The sequence below is a fragment of the Teleopsis dalmanni genome, chromosome 2 (assembly GCF_002237135.1).
Source record: "Teleopsis dalmanni isolate 2A chromosome 2, ASM223713v2, whole genome shotgun sequence".
In the NCBI taxonomy this organism is placed as follows: Eukaryota; Metazoa; Arthropoda; class Insecta; order Diptera; family Diopsidae; genus Teleopsis; species Teleopsis dalmanni.
The window spans coordinates 69,220,524-69,238,222 of NC_051847.1; the positions used below are offsets into that span (position 1 = coordinate 69,220,524).

At 30.3% G+C, this 17,699-nt stretch overlaps 1 protein-coding gene across 1 annotated transcript in view; it reads left to right on the forward strand.

The window, feature by feature from the left end:
* LOC119674784 overlaps positions 1 to 17,244 on the forward strand; it is a 76,830-nt gene extending 59,586 nt beyond the window's left edge. The window contains exon 9 of the mRNA XM_038085939.1: positions 17,132 to 17,244. Within this exon, the coding sequence (XP_037941867.1) occupies positions 17,132 to 17,244 (113 nt within the window). The remainder of the gene's footprint in view (positions 1 to 17,131) is intronic.
* The last annotated feature ends 455 nt before the right edge of the window (positions 17,245 to 17,699 follow it).

Consider the following 17,699-nt stretch of genomic DNA (forward strand, 5'->3'; position numbering starts at 1 on the left):
TATCATAAATAAAATAAATACGTATGCGGCACTTCCGATCTAAAATTTAAAAAATTATATTTATTCCCAAATTATAGTTTCAGCCAAAAATGTATGAATCAATTTCGTTGTGACCAAATAAAAGGAACTCAGATAAAATTTACAATTTTGACGTAATTTAATATTGGCACACATAACTCAATCAATCAGAATGAAATACATGAATTTAGAAAATAATTGATTTAATTTTTCTATAAAATATCTTTTCGGTTTATTTTTGTGGCTCTGTGTTTAGTCATAAATATCGGACGTTGAAATAAAATTTTGTAATTTTCGATTTAAAGTGTGCAGATTAATTTTTGTAAGAATATTGAAATACATTTCGATTTGGCAAATTTAGAAATTTTAAAATTATTTTAAAATTAATTTTTTTTTAATTTGTTTACTGAATGAGAATGTTTTGATTTCCGTTTGTCAATGCCAATCCGAAAGTCAATCAATTGAGAAAATTTGCATGTAAATATGCATTGTTTGGTGTGCCGAGCCATCGAGCGGATGTGACGTTAAGTCAATGCGAACTGTAATTAGATTAGAATTAATATGAGAAGTGCCGGACGGAAATATAATTTTCCTAACTTAATCAAATATTTAAGATATTCAACAGTTTACATCATTAGCAAATCAGAAATGATGTCAGAATGTTATTAGGACTGATTGATGAGAATATTATTAGGATTTATTAGGAAGAAGTTCGAATGTCATTTATTTCTACAAAATATTTTTGCAATAATTATAAGATTGAATAACTTATTAAGAAAACTTATTAAAAATGAAAAACTTATTGATGATATAAATATTTCAAATAATATGTTTACCAAGGCTAGATTAGGTAGAGAAGGTGCGAGCTGACAGTTATCAGCACTTCTACTCGGAGGCAAATATTGCCCAATGTGATACCCTCAAAGATTTTGCAGAAGAGGCGTGTTCCTAACCTATATATAAAGCAACTTTATTTGACCAAGGACAACTATGATATTTTTGTATTTAGTAGGGATTACCAAACTTTAAAATAATAAACTGTATGATTATTTTAAAATGCCTTATGCAAATCTGGTATAATGTTATACATTGAATAAGAGTATAGGTACATTATAGGCTCTAAACTAGGTATATAGTACAGTTACGTGGAAATTATTTGTGCTTATTTTCTAATAAGTGAGGTCTTACCGGATAACCGACAAGCTCTTTATCCATACCTGCTAAATTTGATTCACGGACCACTTTTAACCATCTCGGAGAGCATCTCTTGGGAACCACTGTTATAAAGAGTCGAAAAAATTCTTATTAAGGATGTCATTTAAATGGTAACAAATGTTGCTCGATATTGTATAAATATGCACGAAATCTAAGCAATCGAAACCGTAGCTGCAGACTGCTTCCACCCATAGAAATCTGCAACAGATCACAAAAATATAACTTTGCTTCGGCAAACAATTCGAGGGGCTATGGATTGTAAGGATGGCACTCCTGTTCTAAAACTAAAAATGATCTTGTGGTGCACTGACAATTTCAAAATTCAGAAAGGAGTTAGTTCAGGTGTTTTAGGCTTTGACATTAGAATCTCGTGGTGGTTTACACCACGTTTAGTAAAGGGTTTATAGCACCCATATCGGTATTTAAACAGTTCAGCAGCAATTTAGGTATTGGTCTGTTGGAAGTTTTCAAAAAAGTTACATAGGATGATAATATTATTATTTTGAGAGAATGACGGACTTGTGGATTTATTCTGTAACTACTGGATAAAGTTTTCTAAAGTAACGTTATGGAATTAAAGCTATTCAGGGGTGGATAATGTTATTACTGGATATAGTTTCCTAAACTAATGAGAAGAATTTAAGGCTGTTTATTTGTGCGTTCAAGACTCCAAATAGTTAAAATAAAAGGTAATTGAAATTATGCACATCTGACTGTTGCAGGCACAAGCAGATGAAGTGGCAGTGGTGGACAAACGATTCACTCTAGATTTCGCAAAAATTAACGGGTATTAGCCTAATACCCGTTAGCCTAATGAATATGTAACCAGTAAGCAGTTACATATTCAGTTAAAAAACAAATGACTTAACTGAATTTAGATCTATTTACGCTCAAAAGTGATCAACGTTTCTGTTATTGACACGATTTAGCTATTTGGATTGTGTTAAGCCCTAACCTTAAAGTCTATCAATATTTTTGTTGTTGACACGAATTAGTTGTCTGTTGTCTGGATTATCTTAAATAATAAGCTTTGATATTTGTTCACACTTTCGTTAAAAATTTATATTTTTCTTTTCTAAGCAGTCTGAAAAGAGAATATCTATCTGAAAGTTTCTTGTGAGAGGGAAAGATTATTTAGAATCAGTTGGATGCATTGATAATTGAAAGTATTTAGTTGATTTCTATGTTGAAGAGAATGTGGACCAAATGGTTTAGAACAAATCTGTTTAGATTAAGAACAGATACTCTATTATCTTTACTTCAAATTCTATAAAATATAATCTATAGGAATTATGATAGCTTGTCCAATGCGAGTTGTATTAAAGATACCAGTATTTTGTTTCTGCAGATTTAGTTTTAATGCTTACTTTCTGAGCATCTGGATCGGATGGTTTTTGACCCTAGCTTCTGAATTAAAATGAGATAACTGGCTGCATAAAGTGGTCATAAACTACACTTCATTTGTGACTGACAAGAATAGGAATTGATTAAAATCTTGATGTATAGGTCAGACTAAATATATGTATATATTCCGATAACTAGAATATTAATTTTCTCAGCGGCTATGTGATAACTACAGTAACAAAGAAGATCCATATGACCTGTACGAAATTTTAGGTAATTTTTAAGATAAGAGTAAAGAATTTTCGGGCTTTAAAGTTTATGTCTAAATTAATAGTGTGCCGGCCCTTATACTTTTAATGATAGTGTCAGTTATTGCTAGATTAGATTAGCTTAGATTTAAAAACGGGTTGGGAACTTGTCATCACGTCATTATGTCATTTAAAGAGGTGTGACCTAATTTCGTTATAAGTGGGTAGGCAGTGGATAAGTGCTAACAAAGTCTGAGTCTGGCGAAACTATCTCAGTGACACATAATGTGCTCTGCTGTTTCCTTCTCTTCGCAACAAATTCTACAGCTATCGTCTCTTGTAATACCTAGGTTAGATAAATGCTTTTTACTCTGCAATGTCCAGTGAGAAACGCTCCCTAGTTCTGGGTTTTGATTGATTCGGCATGAATTCTTTAGCTTGTTATAACTAAATGTCATAATAACATAACGCAAGAAAATAAAATTTGAAAAATTTGTTTACCAATGTAAGTAACATAACTGCTCCAAAATACATTATATATACATATATAAATCTATGTATATATTGTAAGTATGATTGAATTGTAAGTACTGCACATAAGAAAACTACTCCAAAAACTATCATATATGTTGTTGATATAATATATTACATATATCATATATTACATACAAATCTCTAATAAGGTAGTAACTTCTTAAATACTTTTAAATTTTACTTAATTACTTTTTAGAAAATTTGCTTGGTATTCATTAAAATAAACTATTCCTGTTAATTTCATGTTACTAAGCAAAAGTGAAATACTTAGAATCAGACATGTCTGGTCGGAGCTCCGATGAAAACAAATGGAAAATATCAAAAGAAAATAATCAAAGTTTGAAAAGGTTTTTGAGGTGGATTAAGCAATTTAAGACGCGGATTTAAAAGTCTGGCATGGAAAATCGCATTTAGTTCGGTAGCTTTGACGAAGAATAAAAAATTATTGACCAGACAGACGCATATCAATGGATTCGTGTAGAGACAAAACGGAACTCATTCGAAACAAAAACAAAATAAAAAAAAACAACAAAAAAAAAACAAAGTGAAATGAAAATGCAATGGGAATTTTTTGTTATTGGATATGTTTGATGTGTCGTTGATTTCTTTTGGAGCACAAAAACGCCGCAACCAGACAACATTCGAGACAGCCTTAAAGGATAAAACCAAGAATTTAACTGTAAAATGCTAGATTTCAATAAGTACCGCCATTGACTAGTCGATCGGCGTAAGGAATAAGCCCAACCAGAGACTATTTAGACATTTTCCTTACCTTAACTCTGTGTGAAATTTTCTCAAGAAAGCACCCATTTCACATTTTTTTTAATGTGAATTTGCCGAGCGCCTTCAGAAGTCAACAACTTGTGACTTTGATGTTTTGACTTTAAACGGCATTGCTTGGTCATCCATTTTATTTGATATTTGATCCGTTCTGTGCATGTGTTATTGCAGTAAAAATTTTACTATTGTGCCATTACGTTGACAGCACACGACAATAAAGTTCCTTCGGGCCAGACGCATTTTGCGTTGCATGCCGCACATTATCTCTGCTGCCGCTCGAGAGTTATGTGCTAAGCCGTCTTTGTTAATAAAACCTTAATGAGCTCAAATGCTTTCATCAGAGTTAAGCGCGTACGGTTCGTTGATGATGGCTATGTGGTGGGGTTTCAAGTGTTGACTAATATTGAACGTGTCGCTCAAATCAATTTGTTCAGTAGCGCATTCAATAGAAATTGAGATTTTTTAAGATATTTCACTTTATTAACATTTTAACGACTACTGCTAAATAGCTCTACTTCCTATTAGTTATAGATATATAATTATATAGATATAGCAGTTGACAGTTAATGGTTAAAAAAAAGAAAATGGAGGATATAGGTATTTAAGTTAAAAGCGCGCTGGTACGGATTTCTGAGCAACTTTTTGAACTGTTCATAGCTTAGTTCTATAGACATCAAAATTTAGAGAGTAGCAGACAAATGTGCAATTGGTGCCACTAGCAGAGCATTCCAAATACGCCCACTTCCAGGAAAAGGAAGGCTGACATAGATCTCTGCAACCACCAAACAAAGTAAACAAAAGCCGAGAAAAAAAGGAATCGATAACTACCATCGTTGGGCTTATATAACAAATTTGTTTATACAACTATTTAGTGATGTCAGTTAGTTTTTCAGATATCGAAACTTGGATATTTACAGCCATATGTACAACAGTACACAATAGTAAATCAGAAGTATTTAGATTTATATCTGTTCTAACAAGACACTAGATTGTAGGTATCACTAGACCGTGTAGTATTCCTTGTAGTATATGTATGTCTATCGACGCTCGTAGAAAAGACATCAGAACAACTGTTGTATCCATAACCAGACTGGTCCATAACGAGACTAAACTATTGAATACCCCACTCTTTAACACCCTTGGGGATATTTCTAGCATTAGCGTTGTTTAGATTCTCGTATTTATCAATGCTTCCGGCTGGTTTTAGTATTACAATTCTCCTACCCACCATTACGTGGAATTGTGGAATTAAATTGAGACTTTTTAGCTAATTGAGGAGGACTCGTTTCTCCCACCACTTTACCTAACCTATATACAACAAATGCTCTTAGCTCCACCCCAACAGCTATACCCGAAACTATTTAAAATCTACTAGTTCTACTTGAACTTAATTTTGTATCAGCAAAAAAAGCAAAATTTTTAACTTTAGACATAGCTGGAATATACATATACATTTAAGAATGGCTTTCGGGAAGAAAGTGCATCTGACTATAGAAGCAGAAAAATATTGAAAATGGTTTGATACCGGATAGTAAAATATTTTACATTTTCAGGGACAAATTTAGAACAATTAAATATGAGGTAGTCGCGTATAGGTTACCACACTATTTATCACTTTATTAATTAATCAAAACGATATACAATGCTCCCAATAAAAAACCTTCAAACTTGTTCTTAAACTTATCCCTTGAAAGCATTGTAACACAATAATTGATGCACTAACAGTCTCTTATAAAATGGGACTAGCAGAATATGATAACTACGAAAAATGTAACTTACTTGAAACTAAAATATTTTAGTACACATACTATGGTCATACTTGGGTCATAAACTGGAGGCAGTAGCCAAGTAAGACACCATCACGATACTTAAACTCGAAGAGTCTCTAAAATGCCTTGTTCGCAAAGCCCGTTTAAACTTAAATAATGACCCGTTGTAGTACCACATGATTAACGTTTGTACACTAGACTTAAGGTCAGCGTATGAACAACACGAAAAGATGGGCATCCGTGCCGGTAATACTCTAGTATTATATCTCTAACGGGACGGGATGGTCTATGAGTGTTATTAATAGTTGATCCAGATCATTAAATAAGCAATAAAAGACCTACAGTGCCAAAATCGATTTCCAACGTACACATTAAATACTGTGAAATATTATTTCGACAACTATGGTTTACTTTGAGGTATATATAGAGACACTTACCTCATGTGTGTGTTGAGGAACCTCCTTAGACAAATCTACACAATAGATTTTGTGTTAGAAAAGTAGAGAATACCAGAACGCTCTGAGCGTATGTCTACTCAATACTATTTGCTTGCAATCGGGATCATAGTGGAGAGATTATTTGAAAGAAGTTTATTCATTTTTAAAAGAATTTATACTAGGTATCATCTGTATTCATCTATGTCCTTTGAATAAAATTTAACTTTGAATTTATATATTTTCTATAATCGCCTTTATCTAAATCCGTCCTCGTACTTGTGCACTTTAGTCAACTTTTATATGTTTCGACGTCTTTATTGCAACCAATAATACAAAAACAATGTGTCATGGCCATTTGCCATGGAAGTTGCTGCACCACCCACAGACGTGTACGTCATATTGATGACGTTATTGTGTGGACAGTGCGTTTGGCTTACTTCGGAATAGTTCAGTTTAGGTTCACTTATCAATTCACTTTAGTTTGCATTAACTTTTTTCACTCTTTCATTTTTGGCTTTTAGGTTTGTTGCATTTTGAACTTATCTCTTAGTCAACTTTTTGTCCAGAAAATTGGTTTTTTTTTTTGGGTTTAGAGTTTCTAAAATCTGCAGTAAATCGGACTGATGGACTCTGTGTTGCTTTCAGATACTTTTGTTGTGATTTTGATTTTTGTTTTATGTGTACAAGAAATTTATTTTTCACACAATTCAGTAAAATTTCCATTGTAATTAATTCGTTGTTAATGGGTTTTCTCTCATTTTCACTGTGATGCGAATAACCTTTACGATGATTTAGGTTTCTTTGTTGCAGATTTTATAAGCATTTTTTAGGAGGCTATGACACTTCACAGACTTATTGTCGATTTGATAATGAAGTGCTTACCAATAATGTGGAATAGTAATTGGTTAGTTAATAGAAATCCTTTTCTCATGGTTTCGCAATTAATGAAATTTTGTATGTTGGAAGCTTGACAAATATGACACTGACTATTGAATTTTAGTCGAATATTGCATTATGTTCTGAATTAAATTTTTTTTATAAAAAACAACAAATCTTCAAAAACTTTGAAACAAGAAAAGAGTATCTTTTATATTGTCAAATCTACAAGAGATATATCACATTATGTTAAAAATAAATCATCTCACAATAAAAAAGTCATGAGGTTATTACTATAATAAGTTCACTTTGATTGCCAGACGAAATATGATCCCTAAGAATTTTAACTATTGCCGTCCTCCCAATATAAATCTTGATCGAGAGGTAGTTACTATAAACAGAATACAAAGAACACGGCAGTTTCACATCTTCAAATGTCAAAAGAGACACGATCCGTAAGTATCTAAACAAAATTCCATACTATGGACTCCAGAGGTAGCTAATGCCGTCCTTCCAATATAAATCTTGATCGGATGGCTTTCACTGAATAATATAAATTAGATTATTTATTTCTTATATATTGTTTTACAACCTCTTTACTATCCATTATATATTTATAATACGTTTGATGTTATATGTTAAATCTAAGTTCGAGAGTTGGCAGCTCAAGCGCTATGAGATAGTTAGATTGAGATCGCTAAATAGCAGTTAGAGTATTAGATTAGAGTATTAGAATTTATTGAAGACTAGCATAGTTAACTTACATTTTTCAATGACACTCTCAAGTCCTCATCATCATCAATATCTTCACCAAAATTTTTGATATAAACATTTATGAAAAGTTTTGTTTTCTAATCGCGTCCCTTGTCACACTCAATACGAGAGTAAACTTTTCAAGATAGACCTTTTAGCGTTCAGCAACAAATTTCTATTGCAATCTCTTTGGGTTTGGAGTGGCGAAACCGTTTGCCGTTAACGTTTGCTTTGTTTGGGTAAATAGGTATTGTTAAGAATTATGAAATGAACTGACATTTCACTTTAAAAGGGGATTAGATCCATAAAATTTAATATATTCAATTATTCTGATCTCCATGGTAGTGGTTTTGTATTATATGTAGACAAATATGAAGATATTACTGAGCCTTGTAGAGTGGACTAACCATTAACATTGAAATGAGATAGATGTAGTTGATATTCCATAAAAATCGATTTAATCAATTATTCTGACCTCCAAGGTAGCAGTTGTCTATTGTACATTATCAATGGTTTCTAGAGGACTGTGTCTGATGGAAATATGTAATTCTAATTAAAACAAAACATTGGGCAAAAGATTTTGCAAGAGCAGTGGTAATCCCGACCACAACAACGATCAGAACAATCTCGATCTGCACAACCATCATTATTTTTAAAGTAAATATAGAGTTCTGAAATTTCTTGGAAATTTTTTTAAGGAATATAAATCTTTAAAAGTGGAATAAACTATGATCACAATGAGTCTTATTTCGGTTTAAGTACTCGTATGTTTAAATATAAACTTATAGTCGATACGGGAAAACTTTTTTGATGTTTAGTTGTTAAACCTTTGTTAGTTATATATAGACCCTTTTCTACTTATATGCCATACATATAAACATATGAACAAAATCTCCTCTTCTACTGTTGTTTTTTTAAACGGTGTATGTCATTATTAACCAATTTCTTTCATATATCGACTTAAACTTCTGGAATGTATGGAAATATTTTATATATAGACTGATTCGTTTCGCTTAAATTAAAAGATTACTAAATAAGATAACAGATATAACTAAATGAATTTGTCCATATATTCTGATTGAGAGAAGAATAAGGGTCTAATTTTTATTTCAATAGATGAGTTGACAGGTAAACAGACGGACATTACTAGTCGGAGTATTACACATCTGCATAAACATTTTGTTTATGAAAGTGCAAATGGTTTACTTATTTAATAAGAATATTGATATAAAGCATATTCTAAAAGAATATAAAAAAAGAAGATTGATAAACCAACCCAACTACTGTAAATATTCAGTCTATTATAATTCAAATTTATCCATTTATATAATTTTTTAACAGTGTTATTCGAACCGATATCGATATCAATTTTACATACAAATGAACGTACAAATGGGTTTTAAACCGTGTCGAACATCTTTAGCGTGTCGCAATAAAGCGTATTGAAAATAGGTATAAAATTTTGAAGATGCGATAATTCAGACGTAGTGTATATATGCCCCATATAATTTTGATCAATTATGCCATAAAATTATTTATTGCATTAAAAAAATTGATTCATTTCATTTATTGGCATATCTTTTATTAAAATTTAAAAATTGTACCATTTTTTAAAACAAGTCCTTTTTATTTATTAAATTAAAAAAATATAAAGACAAGATACCAATTTCGGGAGTAGTACACCATCTAACGGCAACTGATATTATACAATTTTAACATTGAAAGATTTGCTAGATGGGTTACCTACTTCACCTCAATCCGAATGGTTCTAAGACTAACTCCAGACGCTTTAGAAAAAGCAAACGTGTCAATATTACATCGATACATCCTTTACAAAAAGTAGTTCGTAAGTTCATTGGTCCTCTACGAGTTCGCGGGGACTGTCGCATCCGAATGAATTACAACTTGTACAAGCGATATCACGATATTGATATAATTCACTAAGTTAATATCCAGCGGTTTTGTCAGCTTGGTCATATCATGAGAGTGGATTATCTTCCTCCATCCATACTCCAATGAAAACTTCAATTGAAGCAGTAGTTTGAGGAAGAAGACATAGCGGTGGACCCTGTCTTCGGTGGAACGATCAAGCTGAGGGAGCAATAAATGGATTTGATGTATGAGCTTGGTGAAGGCGTAGAGTAGAGCAGTAGAGGCGCCTGGAGAGACATGCTGCATTATGCCGAAATACGCTAACAGGGTGTTATGGCCATTTAAGTCAGTATATAAGTCAATATTATATAAAGTGAATACATATTATTTTGTAGTAAATAAGTAAATGATTAATTTTTGTTTCAAATTCGAAACGTGAATGTTAAATTAGGAGTTGTCATTTAATGTACCATTTTTGTTTTTTTATTTTAGGAATATTTCAGTAGATTAATTTACCACCTTACAAAATTGGAAACTTATTTTAATCGAAGTTTGCTGGTTTTATGGTTAAAGATTAAGACCTCTTAAAACGTACTAGAAGCGTTCTTGGTGTTGATGCAAAATGCTGCATTTTATATGGGTTGAATATATATAGAAATCGGTAAATTAAGTTCAAAACGATAAACTATTATGGAAATTGGACTCAGAAAAATACTTTTAATCCATTAAAGATACAATAGATCTCTAGGTCACAGTGAAGAATTCCTCAACTTAATAATAATGAGCTATCTTGAAATTTAATTTAATTGCATTAACACATTTAACTTAAATACTTAACGCATGAGAGTGCTTTACGCAAAATTGTATTGGCTGAACATTTATAAATGGTTTTTGTCTTGGGTATATTTTGTGGATTTTGTGGTGAATTTTATGGAAATTCCATACTTGTTTTAGGAATGAATTGCAGAATCTTAATGATATATAAATTTTAGAAAGAAAATTTTTATTAAATAAATTTTTTGCCAAATTTGTAAATAAAAAATAAAAAATTAAATTGATTAATTTTTAATTAAATAAATGTTTTCATATAACTTAGTTAACAATTATGCCATCATATCAAGTATTGGCATAAAAAATACTATCGGGAAAATAAAACAAAACACTTACCAAAAAACTCACCATCGTGAAAAACATCAGATGTTTAAAATAGGGTTCCAAAATTTTCATAAGCAATTGGTATGTTATATATCCTGATCTAGAAGTACTTAACTTAATTAAATGTAGGCAGACTATCTGAAAAATATATTTGTATATTGATAAACTATATAAGTTTATATTTAAAAAATAGATATTTATTCTTTATTTTTATTTTATATTCTTATTTAAAATATATAAGTAAGCATTATTTAAAGAGGGTAGTTCTTGGCCTCATATTCACATTTTCTATTAGGAAATAAATGGTCGATTTCAAGCGTTTGTGCAAATGAGCTTTTATTTTTTTTTAAAGTTAATTTTTTGTTAAATAAACTAACTAATAGCCTATAATATAAGAAAATAAACTATTGTGTTTATATATATGTATATATATATATATGTATATATATATATGATTAGAATTTAACAAGAAAGTAAATTCAAATTTTCATTTACTTTCTCGTACTAGTAAGATATCAAATAATCACATTCATAAGAAAGTGAAAAAAGATTAAATACTAACTAGAGGTTAGTATTTTCTACTAACCAGAAAAGAGATAACCAAAAACATCTTGACGGTCTAGGAGTCATTGTTGGCTCCTATGTAAATATATGCAACTCCAAAGCCCGATATCTTGAAAATCAAGCTGTATACAGTCTTTGATTTAGCTAATTTATTTAATCACATATTATGATAATGTGTACATTTCCCCTACCGCAAAACTCTTAACTCGGAAATGTACTGTCAACAGTTAGACCATCTGAAGGAAGCAATCGCCTAGAAACGGCCAACTTTGGACAATATGAGAGGAATTGTGTTTCATAAGAACAAACCCAGGTCACACACATCGACAATGATTTGCCCCGGAAGCTTGGTTGGGAAGTTTTTATACATCCACCTTATAGTTTAGACCTGACACCAAGTGATCATTATATGCTTCTGTCCATGGCGAATGATTTTTCTGGTAAAAAATTCGTTTAAGACAGGCTATTGAAAATAGACTGACTCAAGTTATTGCGTAAAGAGACAAAGATTTCTATTAAGAAGACATAATCGGATCCTGAATCAGATCGTTCTAATTATGTTTAATAAACCTTCAATTTCATGCAAAGAAAAATGGATTTGTTTTCACTACACCTATTCTATTTATATATATAAAGAAATGTTGACTAAAAAACTATGTTTGTTTTCCCTATATACCTCTATCTGCCTATATAGTGTATAATATATAACTAGTGTATATAATATTTTAATTTTTATATAAATAACATTAAGTTTCATACAAAAACACTATAAACACTTGGAAGAAAAACATATTAATAGATGTTCTAAAACCTGTAGGCCGTCTTTATAAAATCTAATGTATATATCTACTCTTAAACCTAACTTAACCCTTAGTTTTGCATCTCGTATTAATATTAATGCACGATGTTAGGTACCTAATTGGCTTGTTTTATATTAATATATGTGTTATAAATCTGATCCAAAAGTAACTCAATAAAAATAAAAAACACAAAACAAAAATAAATATAATCTTTTCTAGATCTACAGAAGAAGACAGATTTTAGATATAATTTGGATCAATATACCTTGTTTCTCGTAAAGTCTAGGATACATAATTACCCTTAATTTTCACAGAACACATAGTTTTCTGTTCATTAACATTAATATATAATTTTATCTGTTTGAGTAAAATTAGGGTAAATAATTTGGTAAGGAGTATGAGTGGGTCAAAATAATTAATACCTAATTGACTTATTGTAAGTTAGAATATAGGTTACAAATCAGACCTAATAGTCAATAATTAATTAAAATTATAAAAAGAAAACAATAAATAAAAATTTTATTTTTAATCTGCAGCAAAAGATACATTTTAGATTTAAAAATAAAATCTGATTTGCATACGAAATGATTGACAATTCATCTGCCAAATATTTCTATGCAAAGCAGCAAACACTCCAGCTACCGAATCGGGAAACATTGAGGATTGATTTTGGTTTGGCTTCCATTTGGCATTCAAATCGTAAGTTTAATTTCAGATTAAAAGCGTTAATTACATGCTTTACGACACTTAAGTGCCTAAACGTGATTTCAAGAACACTTGAATAAGTTTCTGCTCCACAAATGCATTTGAAAGAAAAAAATTCTATTCATTTCACATTCGAGATACTTAATGTACTTGAGAAATAGTGGGGAAACAGATAGACGATTGATAAGTATTTGATAAGTAAGTTTTTGCAAAATACTTTTAAAATTATGGAATGGAAGTATTCAGTAAAGAATTAAGAAAATAATATACTTTTTTTTATCATAACTAACATATATAATAGAAGTATTGCAAGTGCTCTTGACATCAAGATACATAGATACTTTTGTAAAAATGGTAGTCCATTAATAATTAATGGGCATAACTCTTCATGATAATCAAAGATGGAAAGAGCACGTTGACCATTAAGGTTCATTGTGATACCAGAACAGAGTCTTATATTTAGCGATTGTATGCAACACTTAGGATGCGCGTGTTATTAGCGAATTTTATTAGGATTTCAACAGAAATCGCAAGTGTGTGCTCCAGTCTGGTAAAACTGACAGCCCCCAAGTATTTTTGTCGAGCTCTCGAGACAGACGGACAGTTACACAGCAGATGCTCCAGAGAAAGAGCACGTAAACATAAAGTAAATTAAAATCAAGCTAAAGGTTACAAAATTGAACTGGCTGAACTGAACATCGGATGAAGATCGAAACTCTAGTATGAAGAGTATATATGAGTATATATATATCTAGTATGAATATATATAATAAAATTAAAATTTTATAATAAAAGCAGATTATAAATCAAATCTGGTGCACAGATTTGGGGCTGTGTTTAAAGCAATATCAATATAATCCAATAGATTTAAAATAAAGCTCTTCGAAACATTGTGATTGTTCAATAGTAAGCTCGACATTCATCGAGACTTTAAGATATCAATAGTTGTTGTGAAAATTAGAGAAAATCTGAAGATCATTCTGTGCGGAGAACATCTTGCATATTCTTCTTTTCAAAATCAGAAGATCTTCCCTGATCCTCAATGAGTCCCTGATCTTCTCTATTAGAGAATAAACTGAAGATCATTGAATGCAAAGAATGTCTTGCATATTCTTCTTTTCAGAATCAGACAATTCTCTTTGATGATCTATGAGTATTTATAAGCATGTAAAGGCAGAAGCTAATAGGAAACTCAATACTATAGCTACAATAAAATACTATTAGACATCATCAAATGATAAATTTTAATGAGTTTAAATCAGCCTTCTCATTGACCATTTAAGACGTCTAACAGCTCCAGAACTCAACTCCTAATTTCTTTTTTAATGTTTTAACAATAATATCCGTGTGGATATCCGAATTTCTTATAAACCACGGACTATCATCAAAGAAAACCTCGTTTACTTTTACTTTTAATCTGCACTGAATGGATTTTGAGAAGTTTCTTCTTTTCAATAGCAAATATGTTTTATTTTCGATTTTCATCTGTGAATAAAGTTTTGTATGTCTTCGTGAAAAAGTGAACGTCTGTAAAAATCTTCCTAAAAGTCTAGCTAGTGCGGACAAGGCTTCTTTTATGGCAAACTTTAAATTTTTATTCAATTTAAATTAAAAATTCCAGTGACAACAAATATAAAATAACAAATCTGATTCGTGTAATTGTCGTCATTCCTAAATGCTAATAATTTTAAAAATTTGTTTTGTTTTTATGTACCCTACACTAGGTAGTAATAGGCGCATGTATTATTTGAAGGTTTTGAAAGATAATATATAAATATGTTTTACTATACTCGTTAACATATATATTCTAAATAATGTCGTACTTAAGCTAAATCACTTGGACCGAATTTTAGACAGAAAATTTTCCAGGCAAAAGTATATAGAAACAGCAACGATTCAAGTAAATTTAAAATAAAAATAGCAATGAACTGGGGTCTTCACTTCAAATCAAACAAAATATAAAGAAAACAGACTATTCAATAAAAATGATATACGTATACCAAACCATCTGAGTTTTGCTAAGCTAAGACGCAGTAAAAAGGCAACAAAATGTTGAAAACATTCAGAGATTTCATAACGATAGTAAAGATTAGTGACTAAACTGCTTAAGCATTTTATATACTTAATTTTGTATAACTATTTAGATATTTCGCTAATAAAAGATTAAATCATAAAGCGGGTTAAGCAATATGAGACAAATTTAGCTCATCACCAAGTCGAAACCTTCAAAATATACTCAGTACCAGTTAAATGGAAAAAAAATTATAATCAAAAGTAAAGAAAATGTGTATTACTTTAATTTTTGTTCCCATATTTTTACTATAATGAATAAAATATATATTTATATGTATTCAAATGCTTAATTAAAACAGCGACTAAAGATTCAGTTATAGTGAAAAAAATATTAATTAAATCATACCCACTATTAATTTCGACAGAATATTAATTATCGATTAAAAGAGTCTTAATATAGCTGTCGATAGATGTTTTAATGAAAGACGGTTAACACATATGTATTGATGGTTCGTGAATAAGTAATTGAGAAGTTAGTAGATATTTCTCTAAGGAACAGTTTATATCAAAATATAGATTGTCATGGTAGGACGTACTGACGTTCTATATACCATAAAAGTCATGTGATGTTAGTCGGATTATGATCTCACTGATAATATTCTACCTGCGGTTTCGATAGGGTTGCTCTTATCTAGGACATAGCGGATCGAATGATGGTCGGCTAAAATGCCATAGCTGTAAGCTTCATATATATAATATAATTGTTATTAATTTCTATGTAATACAACAAATTTAAAATGAATTAAAAATAAAACTAATAATACATACTTGTAGATTGTCTGATCATTGTATGACTTTTCAGATCTTTTAGGTCTATTATTATTTATTATTCCTATTAGGTCGGATATAACTTGTCTTAAAGTCACATAACTATATAATGAATAATTTTTTATTGTATATTAATAAATTATTAAGCTACTTAATTATTCTTAAGTTTCGTTCAATTTCAATTTTTAGACGAATGATAGTATAGTTATAGGGCAATCGTAGGCAATTGTTAAACAGAAGAACTGACCAAATGAACTGATCAAGTTGCCTCAAGATTTCATTTAGAACATCTAAAAGATCTGAGGATATCTACATACAAATAGATGTTGAAATCTTTCCGTATTGGGCAGTCTAAGATATAAAGGAAATATTTAACTCTTAGAAAAAAATATCTTGCTATCTTATTAATATTAAGACATATTTTCGACAGTGGTTGTAGTTATAACTACCGAGTTGAATAAATTGCTTTCGAATACATTATCAGCCGACATTGTCCGCGAGACTAATTAATTGCAATTTCAAAGTGGATTTATAAAATTGGATTTTTGGATTTATAAAATGGTTATTTTAAATATTAGTTTTAACTATTACTATATAAATAATATATAAAAAATGTTAATATTATACTATTTTTTTTATTAAGAAAAGAAATTTGAAAGAAAGACTAAGGAAATATAAAAATAGCAAAGAGCAGCTTTTTCAGGAGTTCACATTTTTATTCGAATTCGGACGCTCAGCAAAACGGAGCACTCCATTGATCATTTTGCTCAATTTTTCGAAAATGTCGTCAATGATCGTAATACATTTAGATCAATCGGTCATAATCTGTTGGTCCATCTATGGTTTATCTAAGACCTGGATTAAACCGCTTTGAAGTCGGTGATTATATCTCCACGTTAACATATTGTAATGTCCATATGGACTGATCAGATTAAATTTAAAAGAAGAAGAAAAATGTTCTTTAATACCAAATAAATTAATATAAAAATTCTTAACCAATTACTTCATTGTCATTTATGTAGCGTGTTTTTGTAGTCGGTATTGCGGCTCGGTAAAGTAAATGCTCATTTCAATCACTTTCGTTGTACAGTGGTAAAAGCTATGCAAAATAGTTTCAAACTTTCGTGGGCTATTTTTTTTAACCAAAAACACGTTTCTATTGCAAATAATTAAAAGTTTTTAGATACTTTCCGCTTTTTTTAATTTATTTTTTATTTCAGATACTTTAGTTTATAGCGGTAATGTTAAACGCAAATCCGTTGGTTTTGGCATTGTTGAAGAGATTCAAATTGTAATTACTTGGTTTGGTAGTGGGAAGGAAACCGCTTTTTAATTTGCCGTACAATAAAAATGATTGATTGTGAGTTTTTACTTTTACATGAGATACTTTTGGGTAATTGTGTCACCTCGTAAATCAATCGAAATTGAGACAAATAAACAAAAGCGTCAACGCCTTCATTTACTGAGCTAAGATTTAATTTTGTGCTAATAAATAAAAAATATCTAAATATGAGACAAAAAAATTTCAAGAGCTGAGATTTTGATACTTTTAAATTGTGCCAACAAGTAAAAGTCTTCAAGCGAAAATACATTAAACTGGCGTCAATCGAAATAAAAGAAATTCACTTTTATTCACTTTTAAGTGAAAGATTCACTGTTTCATAGTCAATACCATCCTTGTATAATTTTTTTTTTTTTGAAAGGGTAAATAACAGTTTTTATGCGTCATAAAAACATTTTTCGCTTTATTGAAATTTGTACCCTCATTATGCATAAGGACTTCACATT